Source organism: Mesocricetus auratus, unplaced genomic scaffold (genome assembly GCF_017639785.1).
Source record: "Mesocricetus auratus isolate SY011 unplaced genomic scaffold, BCM_Maur_2.0 Super-Scaffold_100029, whole genome shotgun sequence".
Classification (NCBI taxonomy): domain Eukaryota; kingdom Metazoa; phylum Chordata; class Mammalia; order Rodentia; family Cricetidae; genus Mesocricetus; species Mesocricetus auratus.
This window is the reverse complement of record NW_024429210.1, coordinates 13,564,501-13,590,007: the sequence shown is the minus strand read 5'-3', so window position 1 is coordinate 13,590,007 and position 25,507 is coordinate 13,564,501. Positions and strand designations below refer to the sequence as shown.

At 42.9% G+C, this 25,507-nt stretch overlaps 1 protein-coding gene across 5 annotated transcripts in view; it reads right to left on the bottom strand.

Annotated features, from left to right (window-relative positions):
* The window catches only part of Pus10 (pseudouridine synthase 10), a 68,742-nt gene that overhangs the window by 15,864 nt on the left and 27,371 nt on the right, over positions 1-25,507 (bottom strand). For all 5 annotated transcript variants that reach the window (XM_040733166.1, XM_040733162.1, XM_040733165.1 and 2 more), the window contains 7 exons: positions 20,282-20,316; positions 12,852-12,963; positions 9,972-10,033; positions 9,245-9,290; positions 7,456-7,520; positions 5,132-5,217; positions 3,993-4,118 (listed from right to left, as the gene is read on the bottom strand). In XM_040733166.1, coding sequence (XP_040589100.1) covers positions 3,993-4,118; positions 5,132-5,217; positions 7,456-7,520; positions 9,245-9,290; positions 9,972-10,033; positions 12,852-12,963; positions 20,282-20,316 — 532 coding nt within the window. The remainder of the gene's footprint in view (positions 1-3,992; positions 4,119-5,131; positions 5,218-7,455; positions 7,521-9,244; positions 9,291-9,971; positions 10,034-12,851; positions 12,964-20,281; positions 20,317-25,507) is intronic.

The window sequence follows — 25,507 nt, the reverse complement described above, 5'->3', positions numbered from 1 at the left end:
ACAAAAGCATCAGAGTATTCATTCAGGATGCCTACTGTGGCAATACTGCTTGATGATAGAAAGACAGGGGTAGACAAGGTAGACACAGCCCCATATTCAGAGTCACCATTCCTGGCGAATTGGAGAGCATAACTTGACATGTAGACACAGGGCAGGAAACAAATGTAAGAACACCCCTGCACTATGAGCACAATTCTATGTTTTACCCTTTATTCTATTTCTTAGTATTACATGTGTATATGTGTGTATGTGTGATGTGTGTGAGTACGAACATGTTCTGTGGTGTACATGTGGAGGTCAGAGGACAATTTGTAGAGTCATTCTCTCCTTCCATCGTGTGGGAGCTGGGGACCAAACTCAGGCCATCAATCTTAACAACATTACCTTTTGTCACTGAGCATGTCACCAGCTCCCTTTTAGAAGTGCCTCAAGCTTGAAACCTAAGAAAACAGCTTGGGCCCTAGAGTAGAAATCATTTGTAGCAGAAAGACCTTAAAACTTTATAGAGCATATGATGAGGAAGAGCTGAAAAAAAGTCTTTAGTACCAGAGGATACACGCTTAAAATGTACTTTTCTGAACCTAAATTGTCACGGGTTTTAAGCATGTCCTTGAAGGAAAGGTCATGCCAAAAACAAAATGCAGAGCAATAATTATCTGGGACTGTTGAGTAGTTAACCTATACAGTGGCTCTCAGACCCAGGGAGGTGCCAGATGACTGAAGGTTCCAGAATACCAAGACACACAGCCTGGACTTCACCTTGTAACTCATCGTGCCCACAGGGAACTGACCCAACAAACACTTTAGTCAGTAAGTAAAGTAGTACATGTAGTATTAGGGAAAGACTTCTTAAACTCATTGATTTTCAGTACTTACTACTCATTCATTAACTACGGACTTAGTTAGCAAGCACCTAGGAGGCTGTGCCAGCTCAAAGCAAGGAGAGACAAGCTTGTGTGTCCTCCTGAGGAGCAGAATGGTTGTCATGAAAATAGCTGCTCACCTAGCTCTCAAACTCAAGGAGGCAACTGCTAAATTCATCTTCCCAGGGCCTACAGGTAGGGACCACTGGTCGGAAATAACATGTCACCCAGCTGAGAAATACGTCTGGCAAATGCTGTTATCAGTCAGGAACTCTGAACAAGCTTCTGCTACCCACCCCGCACATATGAGCAGTTAGCACCCTCCCAGAAGGCGGCTGCTCTTAATCAGTTTTCTCGGAGAACACATGGAGCATACAATCTGCTTTCCTCTCATGTGTTAGGGTTTTGTTGTTGTTTTGAGACAGGGTCTCACTGTGTAGCCCTGACTGTCCTGGAACTCAGAGATCACACTGCCTCTGCCTCTGCCTCCTGAGTGTTGGGATGAAAGGCGTGTGTGCCGCTGCCACCACCACCACCTGGCTTGTGTTTCGTTGTTTTGAGACAGCGTCTTGGTGAGCCCAGCCTGATGTCAAACTCACTATTTAGTAAGGATGACCTTAAACTTCTGGTTCTCCTGTCTCTACCTTCCAAGTACCAGGATTCTAGGCCTGCGCCACCATGCCTAACTTACTGGTGCTGGGAATCGATCCCGGGGCAACTGAGCTACATCTTCGGCTCACAGTTCGCCTTATTTTCAGTTGGGGGACAGTGTTGTCCCCTTCAAGAGGAAAATGACTACATATACCTTCATGAAAACCTGAAAGGGGAGTTTCAGAGCCTCCAGCAGTCCTTGAGCCCTGAAGAAGTGAGGGGCTTCTTCGGGACCTACAGAGTCCAAACTGAAGACCCCTGAATTCTCATGGAAAAGAAGTGAGGAAGTCCCCGCCCCAAATGAGCAAGACTTGTTTCTTTGGTACAGTGCTATGATGCAAAGCCAGAACCTAGTGCACGCTGGGCGATGCTTCGGCCCAACAGACGCTTTTACTCTGAGCTTATTTTAAGTAAGTAAAAGTTTATAACAAGTCCTTTTCCTAAAAAACTGGAAAATAGTAGGATTCTGTCACTTTTTTCTCTATTCGGAAAATAATTCATCGCAGCTAGGGAAACAGCTGAGTCACGTGCCTCCTGTATAAGCATGAGGAATCTAGTTCACCAACCCACACCATGTAAGCATGGAGAGCCTAGTTCACAACCCTGTACTGTGTAAGCACTAAGAGTCTAGTTCCCAGGCCCGGCACTGCGTAAGCACGGAGTGTCTAGCTGCAGGGACGGCTCCACAGTAAGAGCACTTGCTGCTCTTAGAACATCAGGTGGCTCACAAACACCCAGAACTCCAGCTCCAAGGGCCACAATGCTCTTATCCCCCATAAGCACAGCATTCATGTGCACACACCGCTACACACACATACATACACATTCATACACACACATACACACACACCTGTACGCACACATTCATACACACACATATGCACACAGATTCATATACACACATACACACACATTCATACACACACACATACACATTCATACACACACATACACACAGATTCATACACACACATACACACACACCTGTACGCACACATTCATACACACACATATACACACAGATTCATATACACACATACACACACATTCATACACACACACATACACATTCATACACACACATTCATACACACACATACACACACATTCATACACACACACATACACATTCATACACACACATACACACACATTCATACACACACATACACATTCATACACATACATACACACATTTATACACACACACATACACACTCACAAACACATATACATCGTTTTAAAAATAAAAATCTTAAAAAGAAGTGAAGTGTGACAACATGCATGTGTAGCCCTACCACTTGGTGGGTGTGGTGAACATAAGCAGAACCCTGGAGCTCACTGGCTAGCTAGCCAGTCCAGCCAACTTGGTGAGCTCCAAGTACAGGGTGGCCTTGTCTCACAAAATGAGGTGGAAAGCTGCTGAGGAAGACAGCCAACACTGACCTCTGACCGTTACATGCACCCCTATTTGCACACATCCACAGAAGAGAACAATTTGTATAACCCCTGGGGGCAGGTTCTGGAGAGACGGCAGTTAAGAGTGCAGTGCTCTCGAGAGGAGTTCTCAGCACTCACACGGTACAACTCGGCTCTCTGGAACTCCAGATGCATGGGCCCTAATGACACCTACACTCGTGCGCAAGTACCAGCACAGAAACATGAGAGAAATAATAAAGACAAGTAGAAAAGGAGAGCTCACCATGACAGACACTAAATCACGAAGGAGGTGTGGTTTAAAGTGATGCTTTCTTCCTAACAAGTCAGAAGGGACGGCCAGTGCTTGCCTAGGCCTTTGCTTGACTCTGGAGCGTGTGTCTGAGAAAGGCAGTGCCTGCTGTTCCATCAAAGACCTCTGTTGTGCTGGAAGCCCCACTGCAAAGGCTAACATTGCCCACTGCTGCAGCTTTTCTTTACAACAGACATCTTAGACCTTTTCCTTCCTCTCCCACATCCCACACAAGCCACAGACTCTAAGCTGCCTGACTTACAGGCCTGTTGAGACAGGAAGAACATAGGCTTCCCAGACCTGACTCATCCCATAAACATGGCTCATTAATAGGAAATTAAAACACACTTCACCCCACAAAACTTCTGTAAAATGGTTGTTCTTGATCTATTTTCTCTGGTCATGAACTTCATCCCAAATCACTCTGTAGGTTAGGGCAGAAAGAAGCCAGCTCTACTCTTGAACAAGCCCTGGGCATAAAAACCAGGGTTTCTTCGCAGTCCCCCCTAAGAATCTAAGGCTGAGGCATGCCAAGGTTAGGGCTTAGTGGGTTTGTCTAAAGCAGTCTTGGTTGTTCTGAGTTTCCCAGGAGACAGCAGTCACTGAGAAAGGACAGGTACCTTTGGGCATCTCCAAGCCTGAGCCCAAAAGCCCTGCATATGAAGGGTGCCCAGACTGGGGTATGACTGCCTAGAAGAATCTACTCATGAGTAACAGTGGATGTAGAACATGAGCACCGTAACACTTACTCTCTGCTTTGAATGCTGCCAGCAGGTGATCTGAAATTAATTCCTCCACCGAAGATTCCATTTTCCTTTCTCCATCAATTATCCAAGGGGTTTGTGGGAGATTTCTGGAATATTTATTATATCTGCCTGACAAAGAAATATCAGGTAGTTGGATTGAATGTTGTGATCAATATATTAGGATAAAAAGGGAATTAACTATTCAGTAAGTTTGCTATTCTACATCCTAAGATATAAAATGAGGACTAGCCTTTAACTAAGAAACAGACTAACTTGAGAAGGCATCACATAGACATGGAGATAATTAAATAAGATTTAACAGAATAGATAGTTTAGAAACATAAAAACAGTTTATCAAGCCGGGCGGTGGTGGCACACACCTTTAATCCCAGCACTCGGGAGGCAGAGGCAGGCGGATCTCTGTGAGTTCGAGGCCAGGCTGGACCAAAAGCCTCCAAAATAATACAGAGAAACCCTGTCTCGTAAGAACCAAAAAAAAAAAAACAAAAAAAACAAAAAAACAAAAACAAAAAACAAAAAACAAAAAAAACAGTTTATCAAATGAGTGACATGATTTAATAATTTGACTCACTAACTGGAAGAGTTACAAGATTTTGTGGAATACAATAATGACCACTAAAAACTTGCTTTTACAGATAACTAATAATACAATGGCCATTCGTGATGATGTATTACAGAAAAATAAGTTTGTGAAAAGTTTAAGAATTTGTAAGTTAAAAAAACAGCAACCCCAAAACCTTCCTCACACATTGTGACTCACTGCCTTATGAATAAAGTCACCACAAGAGAGCTGCTGCCCTTGCCTGAGGAGGCAGCCAAGATGACAGAGCAATTTCATTTAAGCTTTCACTAAGAAGCAACTATAACTTTTAAGACAAAACAAAAACGTGCCTGCTGTATAGCAATCAGGAAAGTTGATACAGCATTGTCCTTTTCTCTGGACAAAGCCAAGAGTTTAGTCAAGGAGAGTATAGTAACATTAGTTCTTTGAAGTCTGTTTTCCAGGTCACTGAACATCCTCTGCCTGGTTTTCTCTGCATCTGGCCATCAGTGGGAGAGCCAAGGCAGACGAGTCCAGGCAGGGGCTGACAGGGCATGTACACTCTAGAGGAGATAGTTACCAGCAACAAAAACAGCACCATGAGTACATTCAATTTCGAGGACAGTGGATACAGTCTTTGGTGACTTTGGAGGACAAGGAAACTGCCTGCAAAACAAAATAAATTTTATGGACACTAATACTGAGGAGTCGGCATTGTCCAAGAACTCAGAACTTGAGCCCCAAGCACTGTCCCCCTCACCACCTTCAAGTTGTAAAGCCAAAGGGGCATTCGGGTCTTCACTGCTCAAGTTTGACCGCTTTGTTTTAAAATCTTATTTATTGTTATGTGTGTGGATGTTTCACCTGCATGCATGCTCATGTACCACACATGTGCAGCGCTTATGGAGGCCAGAAGTGGTCACTGACCCTGGAAATTGAGTCTGGGTCCTCTGAAAGAGCAGCCAGTGCTCTTAATCGTGGAGCCATCTTCCAGTCCCTATCTATGCTGTTTATTTTGAGAAGGGTCTCATTCTGTATCCCAGGTTGGTCTGGAACTCACTGTGTTGCAGTCTGGCCACAATCTGCTTCAGCCTCCTGAAGCCTAGGATTGCAGGCATAAGCTACCACATCAGCTGTAGAGTACCCAACCTCCCCTCCCCTCTCTCTCTTTCAAGATTTTTTTCTATTATGCTGAGCAGTGGTGGCGCACGCCTTTAATCCCAGCACTCGGGAGGCAGAGGCAGGTGGATCTCTGTGAGTTTGAGGACGGTCTGGTCTAGAGAGTGAGTTCCAGGACAGCAGCTACACAGAGAAGCCTGGTCTCAAGAACCAAACACACAAAACGAAGATGTATTTTTATTACGTGTATAGCTATTTTGCCTGCATGCACATCTGTGCACCAGATGTGGGCCTGGGGCCCAAGGAGGCAGCCAACCACCATGTCGGCGCTGGGAACTGAACCCAGGTCTTTGCAACAAGCGTTTTTAACCACTGAGCGACACTCCAACCCCTAGAGCACTACTTCTAACGCACAGCAGCAGCACAAAGTCAATTGGGGCTTTGATGTTGCTCCTCAGGCAGGAGAGCTGATCTTCCCCAGAGACACTTTGTAGCAGCCTTCAGATGTAGAGGAAACCATTTTGTTCTCTCTGGCCATGTGCTGCTGTCTGGACTGAGCCTTCACTGCTTGGGTAAGGCTGGTCTATAGTGGGTAACTCCTCCCAGTTGTGGGCATCTGTCCTACTGTGGGGTATACTCCACTCCTTTCCCCCTTCTGCCTTTTCATTTCAACCATGACACAAAGCCAGGAAGACGTGGAAAGTTGGGGTTGCCATTTTCTTAGCTAAAGTACTTCAATTTGGGACAACAGGGAACAACAATTTATCCTCTATCCATCATTTGGGAATTTCCAAAGGCACAAACTGGAGGCTGCCTGTAAATTAAATTCTGATTTAACCCCAAACAGTGGATTGGAATGTTTCAGTGATTTCCTAAGATGCCTTAACAATGAAACCATTCAGAAACCCAAGAACTGGTCTTTATGCATCATGTCCTGCCTAGTGTCCACAGAGGTCAGAAGAGGGCATCAGATCCCTGGGACTAGGGTTATGGATGACTGGGAGCTGCTATGTGGATGCTGGAACTGGACCTGGTCTACCTCTCCAGGCCCTAGATAAATACTCACTACTTTTTAAATTAATGAAAATATTTCCATTATGAGACTCGTTTTTTTTTTTAGTTCATGAATGATAAGAGGCCCTCATCATGATGTCATTGCTTGATATTTATTCAAGGGTCTTCTAGAAGGAAAACTACAATAACTAGGGTTTCTTTTTAAAGCACTGATAATTAAAACATAAAGTTGATTGTGTTTCTACATATCTTAACAGCATATACTTTAGAAAAGGGAACTGAGGTCGACAGAAGCTGACAAGCTAAGTTCCAACTGTGACACAGACTGCTCTGAAGCCAGGACCCTGCTCTCCAGCCAGTGCTCTCCGCGCAAGCAAGGACACTCCCAAGCCTCTCCCCTGTCTTTCAGAGATGCCCACACTAGAAAGGATCAGATTTGGGATGCAGCAGGAACAGCTCTCGGCCCATGGGTCGCTAATTACTCAGTTGAAAACCCAGGCAAGGCAACTCCTTTTTTGGAAATCAAAATCTTCTCAGATTCAAAAGCTTGGGCTTTAGGCCCAGCTCAGCTCTGCCAGGTAAGCACTGACCAGCGAGTCACACTCTGGCCTCCTCCTTGGTAAGGTAAGGAAGTCAGGCTTGACTCGTAATGTTAATTTGATAAACATTTACCGAATACTGCCGCACGTCTGGGAGACAGCCAGGCTTGTCTGAGAGGCAATCCAGAGTACCCTTAGTATTCCCACAATGCTTCAGGGTTTCTATACTTACTTGAGGAAATCCTCTTCTTTTATCTTGTTCAAAGCTTTCAAAACGGCCATTCTGGTGAACACTGACTACACAGGGTGAAACAAAAGGAAGAAATTTGATCTAGAGCTGAAACACAACTGATTAGAGGGATTATATCATCCTACGTATTTAAAAATCAAGCATGTCAAGCTTAAGTGCTCGCGATGCTGGCCTGTGGCAGGCATGCCTCTCCAGGCAGATGAAGGCATCGGGAAGAAAGGAGTACTGAATACTTGTGGACAGCCTACTTTCTCCGTTTTGTTCAGCACTGTGTGCCAAAATCTTTTGTCAGGGTGTTTTATCAGAGCAGTAGGAAAAATAACTGAGGAAGTATCAGGGCCACTTATTGTGGGATATTTTGATCGTACTCTGACACTCATGAGACTGTCAATAGAGTTTGCTTTGAATCAGAGGGTGGAGCTACCCAGTAGCTGATCAAAATTAGCCAAAGAGGTTTTGGAGGACTGAGGCCATATAGAGAGACGCAGAAAGCAGAAGGGTGGGGCTTAGAAAGATCATCAGCCCTTTTAGATTGAAGGAGGAGAGAAAGGGGAGGTCACTGGTGACTTCTCTACTGCTTCTCTAATCACTCAGGTTCTTACCCGATATCCGACTCCAAGTTCTTATTGATAAAGAATAATTAGATAAGCCCTGCAGCCACTGCTGTGTGATGAATCTGTTGGAACTGTTTTGTGGGAGGAATGTGGAAGTTTGGAGCTTTGGATTAGAGAAGCTCTTGAATGCTCTAAGCAGACCTCAATGGTCCATTCTCATGGAGGTTAAAGACAAGGACACTGAGAAGTGGCAGCACTGGCCTGGTCATGAGGTGTCACAACGGGACAAAGTTTCCACCAGGAACTGCACTAGAGGCCATTCATTCTTCCCATGCAAGAATTCCAGAACAGTTGAATGTAGAGGCAATGGATCAAGTTGTTTGGCAGAGGAAATTTCAAAACATAACATTCTGAGAAAGCAGCTGTATTTATTAAAGAGACAAAGAGAAATCTCCTGGCCAGCCAGCACTGGGCCAATAGGAAAGGTTGAGAACAAAACCCCACCACTGGAGGTTCCATCTTGTGAAGACTCAAATTCATTTGAGGAAGTCAACCTAAACTGAAGAGGTTCTCAGCCCCTGGGAGGAGCTGGCAACGTACTTGTTACCCCAGGCCTGGGTACTTGTTACCCCAGGCCTGGCACCCAGGGACAGACTGGGCCAAAGGAGCCAGACTACAGCAGCCCACGCACATGGTACTTCTTGTAGGTATAGAAGATGCATGGTTAAGGAGGTCATGGAGCCCTGCTGCGTGGTTTCTGAGAACAGCTGAGGCTGGGAAATGTGTGGCAGAGCTGCAGTCCTGCAAAGAGGCCCCTGAATCGCTACAAGTTCCAGGACAAACTGGTTTATACAGCGAGTTCCAGGTGACCCTGAATGAGGCTACCTCAAAAGACCCAAAAGAATAAAAATTAATAAAATCTATTAACCAAATAGAGATATTTAAAGACCAGTTCTTAACACATTTCCAGTGCATACTCACTTTATTGGTAATTTTTTTTAAAGATTTATTTATTTATTTATTATGCATACAGTATTCTGTCTTCCTATCTGCCGGCCAGAAGAGGGCACCAGATCTCAATACAGATGGTTATAAGCCACCATGTGGTTGCTGGGAATTGAACTCAGGACCTTTGGAAGAGCAGTCAGTGCTCTTAACCTCTGAGCCATCTCTCCAGCCCCCACTTTATTGGTAATTTTAAGAAGTAAAATCTTTACCTGTTTGTTTTTGGCTGGTTTGAAACAATCTGGGCAAACTTCACCTCTGAAACAGAATTCAAGTTAAGATAAAAGTTTATCTGAGCATGCTTGGTGGTGCACACCTTTAATCCCAGCACTTGGGAGGCAGAATCAAGTGGATCTCTGCGAGTTCAAGGCTAGCCTAGTCTATCTACATAGTAATTTCCAGGACAGTCAGAGCTAAATAGTGAGGCCCTATCTTAAAAAAAAGGGGGGGGAGAAGAGGGGGAGGAGAAGAATGTTTAATGAGTTTATAATAGGTGAACACCATTCAAATACATTTTATATACGTATTTTTACATATTATCTGTGTGCATGTATATATATATATTTACATAGTATCCGTGTGTACACGTATATACGTATATTTACATATTATCTGTGTGCATGTATATATATATTTACATATTATCCGTGTGTACATGTATATACGTATATTTATATATTATCTGTGTGCATGTATATATGTATATTTACATAGTATCTGTGTGTGCATGTATATATGTATATTTAAATATTATCCTTGTACATGTACATTTGTTAGCTGCATTGGTTTCCCTGAGGACTCTTCTATGAGGGCACATTTTAAATCTGACACTCACGAGACCGAAAATGTCCACAAGAAAGAAAAACAACACTATCTTCATGAAAAAGAAAGCACTAACATAATTGACATAATTGACACTGTTTTTATTGAGCAACTTACAGGAAGTGGCAATCCTCAACTGTTTCTGGATGAGCAAAGACCACACTCACTTCAAACAAGCTCTAAAAATTATAAAGAACAGTTTTTAAATGAGCAAAAGGAAACTAACCGCTAACAGCTTATGAATGGAAATAGAAGTTAACTCCCAAAGGCTGGCTCAGAAAAGCTAAGGGAAACTAGAAACACTAATGCCCTCAAGCCTGCTTGCAGGCAACTCTGGGGGGGGGGGCTTTAGCTTTTGTTTGCTTTAACTTCTAAACCCAGTCACCAACAGGACTCAAAACTGGGCTGTGGTTCTGCTTTCTTTTTGAGATTGTAATGTAAGTCCAACACTTTAGTCCCTTTCCTCTGTCCAAGCCTCCCCAGCTATCCCTCCTTTAAACTAGGTTTTTAAATCAACTTATGCGGACAAATGCATAGATTACAATGAAGATAAATGTGAATTTAGAGAACTGGACAGAGATAACTAAAAATCCCAGAGAACTCCCTGACCATTACTGACCAGTTATTAGCAGGACAAAAACATTTTGTTCAAATCTTTAAGAATTCTAGATGAACCCTCTGTGTGTGTGTGTGTGTGTGTGTGTGTGTGTGTGTGTGTGTGTGTACACTTGTGGAGAAGTGTACATGGAGGCCAGAGGGTATCTTTTCCAGTCCCTCAGCATATTTTCTTCTGAGATGATGTGACTGTCTCTCACCAATCAGCCTGGCTGGCCAGCAAGCCCCAGAGATCCACCTCTGCTTGGCTTTTCCATGTTACTGGCAATCCTCACTCAGCTCCAAATGCTTGTGTGACAAACACCAGCTAAGCCATCTCCCCAGCCTTCAAGCTTATTCTTAAAGTACTCAAATTTGACTTTTAAAAACAGAACTCTTGCTGGGTGTTGGTGGCGCATGCCTTTAATCCCAGCACTCGGGAGGCAGAGGCAGGCAGATCTCTGTGAGTTCGAGGCCAGCCTGGTCTACAGAGTGAGTTCCAGGACAACCTCCAAAGCAATACAGAGAAACCCTGTCTTGGGGAAAAAACAAAAACAAAAAAACAGTGCTCTTAATTTGTGTTTCATCAAAAGTAATGCTTCAAAATTATAAAATAATCAAATAAAAGATGGTTTTCCAACCACACACCATCAGGGTGGAGCCATAAGCCAGCCATTCGGCATGTTTCTCACTAGCCATTCTTATTAGCTGTTTTGGGAAACTGCCCTGTTAATCTTACTTCAGATACCTTCCAGCTCTAAGAGCTGTGAGATACTAAAGAAAACATTTCTATTATTAAAAAATTGCTTCAACAAGCATTCTGTATGTGAATAATTTCATGTTATATACATCTTATCTCTGCAGAGAATATTCAAGATTTGCTACTGAAGAAAAAGCTGTACATGCCACATACCAGCTGTCTTATTAATTACCCTGAGCTCACTAAGTCCTTCGCTGATTATAATAAATGGCTTCTGTTTTGCTCCCTGTCCTAATACATAGAATAAAAATAAGATGAACCAAGTGTTTTCTACTAAAGAAAACCAGCAGGAATCTACTCAAACATCACTGGGTCTCTTGTTTCTCGCCTTCTGTTCCGTGACTCAGTATGTAAATTTTAAAGTTAGCTGCTTCAAAACTGAAATTTGAGGTAAGGGCAGCTTACATCAATGACTTCTCTAATTTCCAAAGTACTTTCATTACTTCGGTTCCTTTTCAGACCATCTGTGAGGTATTTTTACTCTTTATTCTTTCACTATTCAATTTAAAGAGCTTACCCTGCTAGTCGTAGCCCTTGAGAGAGGGAGGCAAAAGGGTCAGAGATTCTTAGCTACATAGTAAGTTCAAAGCCAGCCTGAGCTATGAGACCCTGTCTCAAAAAGCCAAAAGCATGAAAGGGATTATTTGTTCTAGGAAACTAAGTCCATAATTTAGGGTGGCTTTAAAGACCTTGAGTAGGGATATGTCTACATCTAACACTCAGGAAACTTCCTCTAGTGAGATGAGCAACGAGCCTGCACTACAGAAGTCTGACTTCAGACGAGCTGGGAACCGGCCCTGGTTTACACAGCTGGCTGAGCTGCCCCTGATTTCAACCCATTCCCACGACAGAGGCCTGGCCTTCTCCAGGACTGGAAACGTGGCCAGGTGCCCTAGTTTCAGAGGCTGCCCCTGCCTAGACACAGAAGGCCTTGAGATCCCATCGACTATTCTAGAATGAGCCCATCTTACTGTCATCTAATGCCTACTGCCTACATATTTTAAAGCAAGACTAGCCAGAGATAAACCAAAATCAAATAGTCTGGAGTTGATCTGACACTTGCTTAGCATTTTTTAAAAAGTGTGTGTGTGTGTAAGTCAAAGGACAACCTGTGGTAACCAGTTCTCTCCTTTCCCCAAGTGACCTCTTGAGCTCAGGTCATGAGGCTTTGTGGCAAGCACCTTTACCCACTGAGCCAGTTTTTAACACATTGCTGTACTTTCAACTAAACTACAAAAACTTCCAGGTGAAGATTTACATCTAACCTTTTTAAGGTCAATGTGTTGACATTATTTATCTTCTTAAGTATCCTGGATCACAAAGAGTAAAAATAAACAAGAGACCTTAACATCAATTTGGATAGTCCTAAATGAACATTTAAAGACTCAGCAGAGCCAGGCATGGGCGCACACCTTTAATTCCAGCACTCCGGAGGCAGAAGGACCACACAGCCACAGCAACATGGGTCAGGGCAGCCAGGGCTACCCAGAGAAACCCTGTCTTAAAAAACAAACAAACAAACCCAAAGTCTTAGGAGAGCCTTCCTGCAGCTATATAGAGAGGGGAGGCTTTTAGCTCACCAAGTGTCTACAATGACAAAGGGAGCCCAGGAACCCGAGATTAGCAGTGCCCAGGTCTCCTACCTTTCCGTCAGTGGGAACTCCCAGTTCCTCTGAAAACAGGGGGTGAGTTATCCATTTGTAGGCTTCTTTCAGCTGAACTACGTCGTTTCTTCCCGGAGTCAGACCCTGCTTTCTGAGTAACAGAAGAATGCATTCACGGACATGGAAAACATCATTGTTAGTGCTAAAGGAAAGGGATTATGCAATTATCTTACAACAATGAGTACCTAGTATGTACATGTCAGGCTCAATATCAGACAGGAGAAAGAACATCAAACAAAGTAAACAAGAATTCCTGTACTCTAGAGAGAGCAAAGAACTAAGTTTTCAGTGGCATGGGAGTCCACATTTGAAGATGCAATAATAAAAGCACATTAATTTATTTTCCTGAGCTGGAACCACCAAATTCCAAGATTCACACATTCTGGAAAGGTCACAAAAGACAAATTGTGTATTGCTTGGAAATGATAAAACTATCTACTGTAATAGTTATGTTCATGTTATAAATGTCTCTATCTCCCCCTTGCTGAAAATGGGGCTTACTTATGGGAAATGAAGTAAAAGCTGGACTCTCCCCACCTTACTGCTTAAGAAGAAACATTAAATTCTGAAGTGTGTACATTTGAAAATGTTCACCAGTGTAATATTACATAAATAAAATCTCACATTCTCCTAAAATCTACTTACGAGCCAATACCCTGGTTTTGATAAATGCCCATCATGAGCTAGCTTTTGTATGGAGCCTACAGTTGTAATAGAAAGGAATTGAGGAAATACACAGGACATCTCTCATATATATCACTAAAACTGTTGAACTTTGTTGAGAAACCCAATTGTTACTACCAAACTAACAAGCCTGTACATTAAAGTAATTAGAATACCTAACACCCTAATGGCTGGTTACAGGACTGCTTGTGGCAATAGAGAGGGCAGAATGCGGTCTTGAATCATCCCTTTTGTTTGTTTTTGTTGTTTTTCTGAGATAGGTTTCTCTGTGTAGCCCTGCTGTCCTGGAACTCGCTCTACAAGCCAGGCTGGCCTTGAACTCGGAGATCCGCCTGTCTCTGCCTCCGGAGTGCTGGGATTACAGGTGTGCACCATCATGACCAGTTTTGAGTCATTCCTTTTAATGTCTGGAGTTATTACCTACACACACTACCCCTTACAGTTTAATTCTGCAAGGCCAACTACAGGGAAGAAACAAAAAGTCTTTTGACTAATAGTTAAAATTAATTGATCTATAAGAAAAAAATATAAAAACTATTGTCCTGGTATAGCCACTGCTAAGTTGCCCATAAACTAATAAATAACCCCATACCCATGCAACAGAAAATAGTTTTTAGGAAATAAAGTGTATGATGTATATTATACACAGCTATATATCTATAGGTTTATAGATAGATAGATAGATAGATAGATAGATAGATAGGCAGACACACACATACAGAGCTACTGTTCCTCTAAAAATGCAAAAGAAAAAAACTTAGCCACCCATTCTATGTCCAGTTGAGACAATAACTTTGGTTATACCTAAAGTTGCTTTGGGGTTACAGTTTAACAATGAAATACACAGACAAATCTTACATTTGTCTACATTCAAGAGCTTATTCAAACAGTAAGTTTTATAAACTGTTTCTACTTCTCTGAATATCAGAAACATTTATTTACTTTATGTGCATGGGTATTTTTCTTGGAAACCAGAAAATTGTATGTCACTGGGTATTGGGACACAGGACTTTAAATACCAGTACTCAGGAAGCAGAAACAGAGGAGCTCTCTGAGTTCAAGGCCAGTTTGGTCTACATTTCCAGTTCTAGGACAGCCAGGACTACATGGAGAGACCCTGTGCCAAAATACAAAACAAACAAACAAACAAAAAACTTGAACCTAGGTCCCCTGCAAGAATAACAAGTGTTCTTTACCACTGAGTCAACTCTCCAGTCCACATTTAGATGTTTTAAAGGACTGTTTTGATATTGTGTCAAGAGTTTAATTACATTTGCATAAACTAGCATCAAAGTTGGAAGTGCATAAGAGAGTTTGTCTTTGAGAATGTGGTTAGGAGTGTGCACTGCTCTTGCACAGAGTTCAAGTTCAGTTCCAAGCCCCTACATTAGGGAGCTCACAACTGCCTGCAACTCTAATTCCAGGGGATATGATGTCCTCTTCTGGCCTCCAAGAGTACTGCATTCATGTGTACATACGTACACATACATAAATAATACATCTTTTTAAAAAGAAAATATATTAAACAATTTTTATTTATGTGTATGTTTCTTCTTTATGCATGTATGTGCACCATGAGTGCCTGGTGCCTGTGCAGGCCAGAGGAACTGGACTTATGGACGATATGAATTGTGTTTCTTGGAATCAAACTTGGATCCTTTGGAAGAACAACAAGTGTTCTTAACTGCTGGGCCATCTCTTCAGCCCCAGGAAAATATATTTTAAAGAATAAAAAGTAGAAACAGAAAAATAAACTATTTTAAAATTGCTTATAGATCCTAAAATCTAAAGAGCTGCACCAAAAGTCAATCCTGACAAGAGAAAAAAAAAAGAGCATCTTCAACAAATGGTGCTGGCATAACTGGAGGCTGGCATGTAGAAGAATGCAGATAGAAATATGTCTATCACCATACACAAAACTTAAGTCCAAATGGATCAAAGACCTCAACATAAATCCAGCCACACTGAACCTCTTAGAAGAGAAAGTGGGAGATACCAATGAAGGAATTGGTAGAGGCCACTTCCTGAACATAACACCAGTAGCACAGACACTGAGATCAACAATTAATAAATGGGACCTCCTGAAACTGAGAAACTTCTGGTAAGGCAAAGGACATAGTCAACAAGACAAAACGGCAGCCCACAAAATGGGAAAAGATATTCACCAGCCCCACATCTGACAGAGGGTTAATTTCCAAAATATACAAAGAACTCAAGAAGCTAGTCACCAAAACACCAAATAATCCAATTAAAAAGTGGGGTACAGGACTAAATAGGGAATTCAATAGAGGAATCTAAAATGGCTGAAAGACACTTAAGAAAGTACTCAACATCCTTAGCCATTAGGGAAATGCAAATCAAAACAACTCTGAGAAACCATCTTGTTCCTGTCAGGATGGCTAAAATCAAAAACACCAATGACAGTTTATGCTGGAGAGGATGTAGAGAAAGGGGAACACTCCTTCATTGCTGGTGTGAGTGCCGACTCGTATAGCCACTTTGGAAATCAGTATGGAGGGTCCTCAGGAAAATGGGAATCAGTCTACCACAAGATTCAGCAATTCCACTCTTAGGCATATACCCAAAAGATGCACATTCATACAACAAGGATGTCTGTTCCACTACGTTCATAGCAGCATTATTTGTAATAGCCAGAACTTGGAAGCAACCTAGATGATAGAGAAAATGTGGTTCATTTACTCAATGGAGTACTACTACTAGGTAACCCAGTCACAAAAAGACAAACATGGTATGTACTAACTCATATATGGATTTTAGACATAGAGCAAAGGATTACCAGCCTACAATCCACACTGCCAAAGAAGCTAGGAAACAAAGGGGATCCTATGAGAGACATACATGGCTACCCTGGAGAAGGGGAAAGGGACAATATCTCCTGAGCAAATTGGGAGTATGGGGAAAGGGGAGAGGGAGTTAGGAGAAAGAGAAGGGAAGAAGAGGAGGGGAGAGGAGGACATGAGGGAGCAGGAAGATTGAGTCAGGGGAAAATAGAGGAGAGCAAGAAAAGAGATACCATAATAGAGGGAGCCGTTATAGGTTTAAAGAGAAATCTAGCACTAAGGAAATGTCCAGGTATATACAAGGATGACCCCAACTAACAATCTAAGCAATAGTGGAGCGGTTACCCTAAGTGCCCTTCCCCAATAATGAGACTGATGACAACCTTAAATTCCAAAAGCAGACACCCACAGCTAAGCACTGAGCTGAACTCCTGGAAACCAGTTGCAGAGAGGGAGGAGTGATGAGCAAAGGGATCAAGACCAGGCTGGAGAAACCCACAGAAACAGCAGACCTGAACAAGTAGGAGCTCAGAGATCCCACCCAGTCTGACAGCTGGGGAACCAGCATAGGACCAAACCAGGCCCCCCAAATGTGGGCAATCTATGGGACTTTGGGAACCCATTCCACATAGAGGGATACCCTCTCAGCCTAGATACACGGGGGAAGGCCTAGGCCTTGCTCCAAATATGACAGACTTTGAAGATTCCCCATGGAAGACCTCACCCTCCCTGGGGTACAGAAAGGGGATGGGATAGGAGATTGGTGGGGGGCAGGGGAGGAGGGGAGTGAGAGGGAAATGCAATTGACATGTAAAACAAGATTGTTTCTAATTTAAATAAAAAAAGGAAAAAAGTCAATCCTGTTAAAACATTGTTCATTATACATTTAAAAAAGAATCTGCAATGCATTTAATCCCAACAGGGCAGGAGGATCTCTGTAGCACAAATAATAAAACCAAGAGACAGATATTGGAGTGAAAACTGAAGACCAGAGAAGAAAGCAGCCAGCCACTAGAGAGTTCTCACCTCTACCAATGCTCAGACAGAAAGTGCGATTCTGTCCTCAGATTGCATCTCCAGGCTGCACCTGTGTCCTCAGATCAGATGCCTAGACTGCAAGGAGCCCTGTCTCCTCCAGCCGTAGATTCCTCTCTCTCCCCAGCCATATCACTCCTGTCTCCACCTCCCTAGTGCTGGGTTCAAAGGTGTGAGCTCTGCTTCTCTATTAGACTGATTTACTCTCATAGACTTCCATCTGCCTCTGTCTCCTAAGTGCCAGCTGGAATTAAAGGTGTGACCACCACTATCTCCTAAGTGCCAGCTGGGATTAAAGGTGTGACCACCACTGCCCAGCTTCTATGGTTGTGCCAGCTGGGATTAAAGGTGTGACCACCTCTGTCTCCTAAGTGCCAGCTGGGATTAAAGGTGTGACCACCTCTATCTCCTAAGTGCCAGCTGGGATTAAAGGTGTGACCACCTCTATCTCCTAAGTGCCAGCTGGGATTAAAGGTGTGACCACCTCTATCTCCTAAGTGCCAGCTGGGATTAAAGGTGTGGCCACCTCTATCTCCTAAGTGCCAGCTGGGATTAAAGGTGTGGCCACCTCTATCTCCTATGTGCCAGCTGGGATTAAAGGTGTGACCACCTCTATCTCCTAAGTGCCAGCTGGGATTAAAGGTGTGGCCACCTCTATCTCCTAAGTGCCAGCTGGGATTAAAGGTGTGGCCACCTCTATCTCCTATGTGCCAGCTGGGATTAAAGGTGTGGCCACCTCTATCTCCTATGTGCCAGCTGGGATTAAAGGTGTGACCACCTCTATCTCCTAAGTGCCAGCTGGGATTAAAGGTGTGACCACCTCTATCTCCTAAGTGCCAGCTGGGATTAAAGCTTCTATGGCTGTGGCTAGCTTTGCACGCTCATCTTTGGGCAAGTTTTTTAGATCAGAAACAAAGTATCACCACAAATCTCTATGACTTCCAGGCATAGAGATCTTGTCTTAAAACAAACAAATAAGAAACCACACACAGAAAAGAAAACTGGTTTATATGAAGAATTTCTGAATTGGTAATTAGCTAAAAACCGTCCAAGCGCAGGTACTCTTCTCTTCCAAATTAAAACGCCAAAGTAAAGGCTTAATTGATAGCCCGAAAACCTTATTCATACATAGGGCAAAAAAAGAATGTTTACAATGTTAAGATTTTTGTTGGGTACTGGCGGCACACGCCTTTAATCCTACCATTTAGGAGGCAGCGGCAGGCAGATCTCTGTGAGTTTGAGGTCAGCCTGGTTTACAGAGTTCCAGGACAGCCAGGGCTACACAGAGAAGCTGTCTCAAAAAACCAAAACCAGAAAAAAAAGCTGTTAAGATTTTTAAACATGAAATTTGAATGTGGCTAATAACTTTTCTAGTATAATTTTGGACACATGTCTCCACAGAGGCCCTTGGCCTGTATCTGATTGTCCGTTAGAGGGGTTAGTGCTCCAGAAGCAAAGGTGGCCTTCTAAGACCCTTCCCTGGGTGGTCAGGTACCCAGAGGGGATGATGGGCTGCAGACTCTCACTCCAGACACAGCAGGCAGTCCAAAGGGAAGGGCTAGGACACTTGAGTCAGTTTCTTAACGGAAATTCCTGGTGATCTTTTCAACCTAAATGAGCTGAGGGTCCTGAAGGGAGGAAGAACAGCACCCTGCATTTTCTGTCCAGCATTCCCACCTGGACCAAGTTCTGGTGACTGAAACGCAGCTTGGAACAAACCCTTTGATGAGGAGTGAAAGCAACAACTCACAGCAACGTGCCTGAGAGGGAAGCACCCATTACATGGCATGGTCTCAGGACGGCACTCCTTTTCTAAAATATAGCATCAAAATGCGCCAGACCTATCGCGCAAGTCTTTGAAACTTAGAGACTAAGACCCATTAGACCTGCAGCCTTTGATAAATACACGGCTATTTTGCTTCTGAAAAGGGAAGATACAGAAATAATATACAGAACAAACAAAAGACTACGTTATGTTTTTCTGTAAGTCTCAGAACCACAGATGAGCTTCTAACACAGAAACCTAAATCTCCTGGGTTCTTCTCACCAAAGAACACAGGAACCTATGATCTTCGCAAAGGCACAAAATGCTTAGTTTTAAAAATCAAACAAAAACTCTGAAGATTTAACAGTTTTTTTTTACGTGCACTTGATTTGAACATCTGAGATGTTTACCGAATTTGACATGCATGTTTTTCTTCACTACAAAAATAGGTCATTTAGTTTCACAGTACCACCCCAAGAAAGCTGTGTATTATATATAGTATTCAATTTCACATTACAGTCCTAAAACCCAAAGATCTAAACTCCAAACCCTATTTGTTTTCTAAGACTTTCAGATAAGGGACTGATTGCTAATTTTTGCTTTCAGGTATTATCTGTAAACTCATTGTTATTCTGATGTAACCAGACTTTACTTTTCATGGCTTATCATCTAGTTTTATAATTTAGCTTCAAGTATAAATCTAAAATTTATTACCTGAGGATAATCTCCCAAACTACTTAAATGCCTAATGCTTGTTAATGTACATTTACAATCACTTTTAAAAGTCCCTCTTAAGGCCGGGCGGTGGTGGTGCTCGCTTTTAATCCCAGCACTCAGGAGGCAGAGGCAGGTGGATCTCTGTGAGTTCGAGGCCGGGCTGGACCGACAGCCTCCAAAACAATACAGAGAAACCCTGTCTCGTAAAAACCAAAAAAAAAAAAAAAAAAAAAATCCCTCTTAAAAGGCCACTGTGTAAGCAAACTGGACACTGTACATAATGAAAGCATTTACTGTACCAACTTCTCTAGCTGCTGAATTTACTCTAAAAGGGGGGTAACAGTAGTAAAAGTACTTGAAGAATCAGGTAGCTTATAATTAAATAATGGAAAAAACTCCCAACTTACCCCATTTCCTGTTTTACCAGCAACCATGCAGCATGCTGTAGGCAATTTAGTCACACCCAGAAAGAAGACAAAAGGAAAAGTACTCAGTAAAATGAAGTTCCAACATCGTTATCAAAGTCCTTCAATAATTTGCTATCAAACTCCTCTTATTAGGTCAGTACTGGACTCAGTGACCACAGGGTAAGATTTCAGCTGACTTGCAGGGGTCTAGGAATTCAAAGTAGCAAGACCTTGTGGTATAACATACCCAGCAAATGGGAGATAGAGACAAGGAGATCATGAGTTCAAGGCCAGCCCTGGCTATGTAACAAGTTTGAGGACAGTCTCAGTTACATAAGACCCTGTCTCAAACACAAACAGCCCAGAGTCACTAAGTATACACACAGCTTCTAAAACATAGGTTTGAATGGTCTGTGTTTTATTTTTTAATAACTCTATCTGACTCATCATTTTCATGCTTATTATGGTCAGGAGTTAAATGTAGTACTTCTACCTGCAACTCTCTCTGAAATACAATGAAAGCTAAGCAGATCAGAGAACGGGTAAATGAAAAAGTAGACATATAATAAAGCAAATATAGTAAAATAGTAATTATAGAATCTAATGTGGGTTGATGTTTCTTTTAACTTTTTCATGCACTTAAAAATTCTGTTACAGAAAACATTCTGGGAAGAATAATTAAAACTTGCAAAGAGTTGGGGACTGAAGAGATGGCTCAAGGATTATGAACATGGTCTGCTCTTGCAGAGAACCTGAGTCTGGTTCCCAGCACTCACATAGCACCTCACACCCACATTCCCTGTGGTTCCAAGTGATCCAGAGTCCTCTTCTGACCTCAACGGACACCAGGTATGCAATATGTACACATAGGCAAACACATAAACCTTCTTAAAATTCTTTTTTTAATCGCAGAATTCCTAAAATGGAGATATATTCCTGTTATGAGTAAATGATAATAATGCAAATCGCTTTGCATTGTAAATGTGTGACACAAAGATCTGTTTTCAACGACACTTCTCCAGCTTATAAACAAGGAATGCCTCGGCATATGACATTTTGTGAACATGTAGATCAACAAAATACCCAGTCTCTACTCTTACATATTACATAAAAGGCCAATCATTACCATTCACACCCTCTTCAAGCAGTTATGCATTGTGACACATATGCACTGCCCAAGCAGGTCACTAGACACTCCTAAACCATGAGACCTCAGAGACATTGCATGTCCTGACTTAGCCAAGTACCACAAAGTACTTGCTGGCTGAGAGGAAGTGCTTGGTATGCCTGATCAGTTGTTGGGTCTGCTCCCTCTCTAGTACCACCTGGTGTACTACAAGACCCCTTCATTTCTTCCACTTACTCAAACCTTTCCCACAGTGGGTGGGCACGGATCTAATGGACATTGTAATTTAGACTCCAGGATGACTAAAGGTCATGTCAAGCAGGCCTTGCTTAGCATACTGTTCCAGAACAAATGTGACTGAGATGGACAGGACTTTCAAGATTATAGAAATAATAGTGATTTCCCAAAGCTGAAGTGTCCTAGGTAATAATGCTACCCTGTCCTCTTTATAACAGGAGACCAATAATCGTATTTCTCTATACACATTATTAATATTTTTTCTGCAGGAATATTGAATTTATGAAACCATATATGCAACCCAGTAGGGATACTTAATATAGTTAATAAGCAGTATCTATTACACCGAGAGTGCAGGAATTCTATCTATCTAGGCCATCAAAGAGCCATTTTTGTTATCTTGAAATCTTATCTACAGTTTACAAACACTATAATTCTTATAAGTTTGCAGGATTTGGTCTATTCTTTCACAGCCCCAAACTGCTAAGGTAATTAATTCTGCAATCTCTCTCATTGGTCAAATCTGAACTATGGAAAACTTTCTTTTTGACACAATCTCAGACTCCTCTGCACTTCTGTTATTTTGAGAAAGGTTCTCACTGTGTAGCCCTAGCTGGCCTGGAACTCACCATGTAGACCAGGCTGGCCTCAAACTCCAGGGATCTGCTTGCTTCTGCCTCCAAAGTGTTGGGATTAAAGGTGTGCACTAGCACGCCTGGCTCCTCTGTATTTTTAGTGACCTTTTTGTTTCTTCTTTTGAGTTACTTCCAGGTGTTATCATCAGTATACAAAGTATTCTTTCTTGCTATGACTATAAAGTAGCAGAAAACTGGAGGCTGCCAAGCGAAACCAGATAGCCATATGTAGTACAAAACTAAATTAAAAGTCCTCAGTACCTCAGTTTTCCTTCCTAACCCTCTGCAGGCTCCCTGTTCAAACACACAGATGAGATAAAAGGCTGGATGGAAAGAAGTCAGTATTGCTCAATTACTCAGTTTTTCCACATGCTAATGACGCTCTGGGCCTGTTTCTGCCTGGGAAAAAGAAGCACACCTCTCCCTATCAGATCACCCAGGTAACTTCAATAAATGCTCTATTCTTTAGTCAGTTAGAAAAAATCCATTCTCGAGAGTAAGCAATTATATTCTTCTGCCCCAACAGAATCAAATGGCACTAAAGCTATCAAATTTAATCAAATTTGATACTAGCCACACAATTTAATCCTAGACTCAGTTTAACTTTATCTGACAATTCTAACTAGGCAAATCCTAAATAGGGAAGTTAACTAACTGCTTGCTGAGGTGTTGTATTCTCAGGTAACACACCCTAAATACTGCTGGGCATTCCTCGGGCTGGAATCCAGACTAAATATAAAGGAGCCGAGCACTGGTGTCCGCCCTCTGCTTCCTGACTGTGGATGCAGTGTGACCCCTGCTGTGCCGGCTTCCCCATCTTCCTGCCAGGAGTCTCCTACTAAGAATCTAATAGTGGAGAGGTTACCTTAAATGCCTTTCCTCTATAATGAGACTGATGACTACCTTAAAAGCCATCCTAGAGCCTTCTCCCAGTAGCTGATGGAAGCAGAAGCAGACACCCACAGCTAAGCACTGAGTCAAACTCATGAAATCCAGTTGTAGAGAGGGAGGACTGATGAGCAAAGGGGTCAAAACCATGTTGGGGAAACCCAGCGTTGTTTCTGATGACCTGAGTAAGTGGGAGTACACAGACCCCAATCTGACAGCTGGGAAATCAGCATAGGACTGAGCCGGGCCCCCTGAACATGGGAGGCCAGGGCAGTCTATGGGGCCTCTGGCAGTGGAACCAGTATTTATCCCTAGCGCATGAATGAGCTTTGGGAGCCCATCCCCTATGGAGGGATACTCTTTCTGCATAGATACATGGGGGAGGCCCTACCCTTACCCCAAATGATGTTAGACTTTGATGATGGCCCCGACATGGGAGGCCTTACCCTCCCTGGGGAGTAGAAGAAAGTTGAGATGGGAGATTGGAAGGGGGGAGTGGGAGGATGGGAGGGAGAGGGAACTGGGATTGGTATGTAAAATAAGATTGTTTTTAATAAAAAAAAAAGTGGTAAAGAATTACATGTACCAAAACATGTATCACAGGTGGGGAAATTTAGGACAAGAAAGTCCTAAATCCAGAGATCTGGGGGAGTGGGAGAGACGGTCTTGCTTGGATATGATCAAGCTACACTGCATACATGTGTGAAACTGTCAGTGAATAAATAAAAATATTCTAAAAAACAAAGTCATACATCCCAGAAAAAGGGCATGACTAACCTACTTTTTCATTTCTTTTTTTTTTAAAGAGATTTATTTATTATGTATACAGGGCTCTGCCTATGCCTGCACGCCAGAAGAGGGCACCAGATCTCATTACAGATGGTTGTGAGCCACCATGTGGTTGCTGGGAATTGAACTCAGGACCTCTGGAAGAGCAGTCGGTGCTCTTAGCCGCCGAGCCACCTCTCCAGCTTTTTCATTCTTATAGACATCTGGATCTGCAATTCCTCGCCTAGAAAAACAAACACTTGTACATAAGGTAGGCACTATAGCTCTGAATATCACAAATCACTTGCAAGGTAGCTTACTGTCTTCGGCACTTGGTATCTTAACCATAAGGTAAAAGGATCCAACATTTTGCGATTGGGGTATTTCGCTGGCATGCAGAAAGAGAAACCAGCCTCTGTCCATAGCAAACCCACAGAATGGAAGAGGACGAGGGAGTAGGATGACAACAAGCATAGCTGCACTAGTAACTAATAACATTGATGGGTCATATTTGAGGGCAGCAGTAAAGGACCCTTTGTCCTGTACTACACTCTAGTTTGGAGGAACTGTTAATCAGTGTGGAGAGTGCCCTCCAAATGGCGTAGTCCATGGCGCAGAGCCAAGAGGGTACTACTAAGGCTCCAGGAACTCTCATCACTAAGGTGGTGAGCTGGGGATACAAAGGCAGACAGGAACTTAGCTCCCAGGACCACTGTTCCCACACAGGGACATAGTGAGATTTCACACTACGGCAAATTTAAAAGAATCCCATGCAATAAATAGTGGCATGAGTCTACCTGTCTCCAGGAATGCTCACTGTGGATGGGAGTCAAGGGGGAAGATAGGAATTGAGCAAAGTGAAGATGCTTGGTAATAAATCAGTGATTGAAGCAAGAAACAGTGTGTTCCAGTGAGCACAGCTACTGGAGGTGAGGCAGAGGTCATGACTTGAAGAAGTGTTCTGGAGGAGGTTCCACCTCAAGCCCCTCCCCATCTCTCTCCACACCCTGCTGCATCTCAGAAAGCCCACCAAGTAATGGCCCCCTAGAGATGCTGAAGACCACTCCCACAGGGTATTTAAACTGCCCCCCAGAGAACAGACATGTGGTTTTCTTGGTCTCTCTTCTCCATCTCCTCTCTGGGGAGCAGGAAAATCATTCAGGAATGTTCTACTCACTAAACCTGGGCCTTTTCTAATTTGTTTTTGATTTGGTCTGATTTGGATTGCTGCATTGGCAGAGATGAAACTCTGCAGTAAGGAATGGGGCCACACTCACTGCTCTTTGCAGAGGACCCTGGTTCAATCCCCAGCACCCACATGGCAGCTCACAATCCTCTGTAACTCCAGTTCCAGGGGTCCAATGTCCTCTTGTGGCTGTCGTGGACACTGCATGTACACGGCGCGCGAGCACGCGCGCACACACACACACACACACACACAAACACTAAAAAAGTTCTTTTTTAAGATGTAAGGAAGACACAGACTAGCAAAACTTCCACACTAGCACACATGTGTGGGAGTTTGTAAATACTACCAGTGTCACTGAGACCCAGAGCTTTCTGAATTGTACA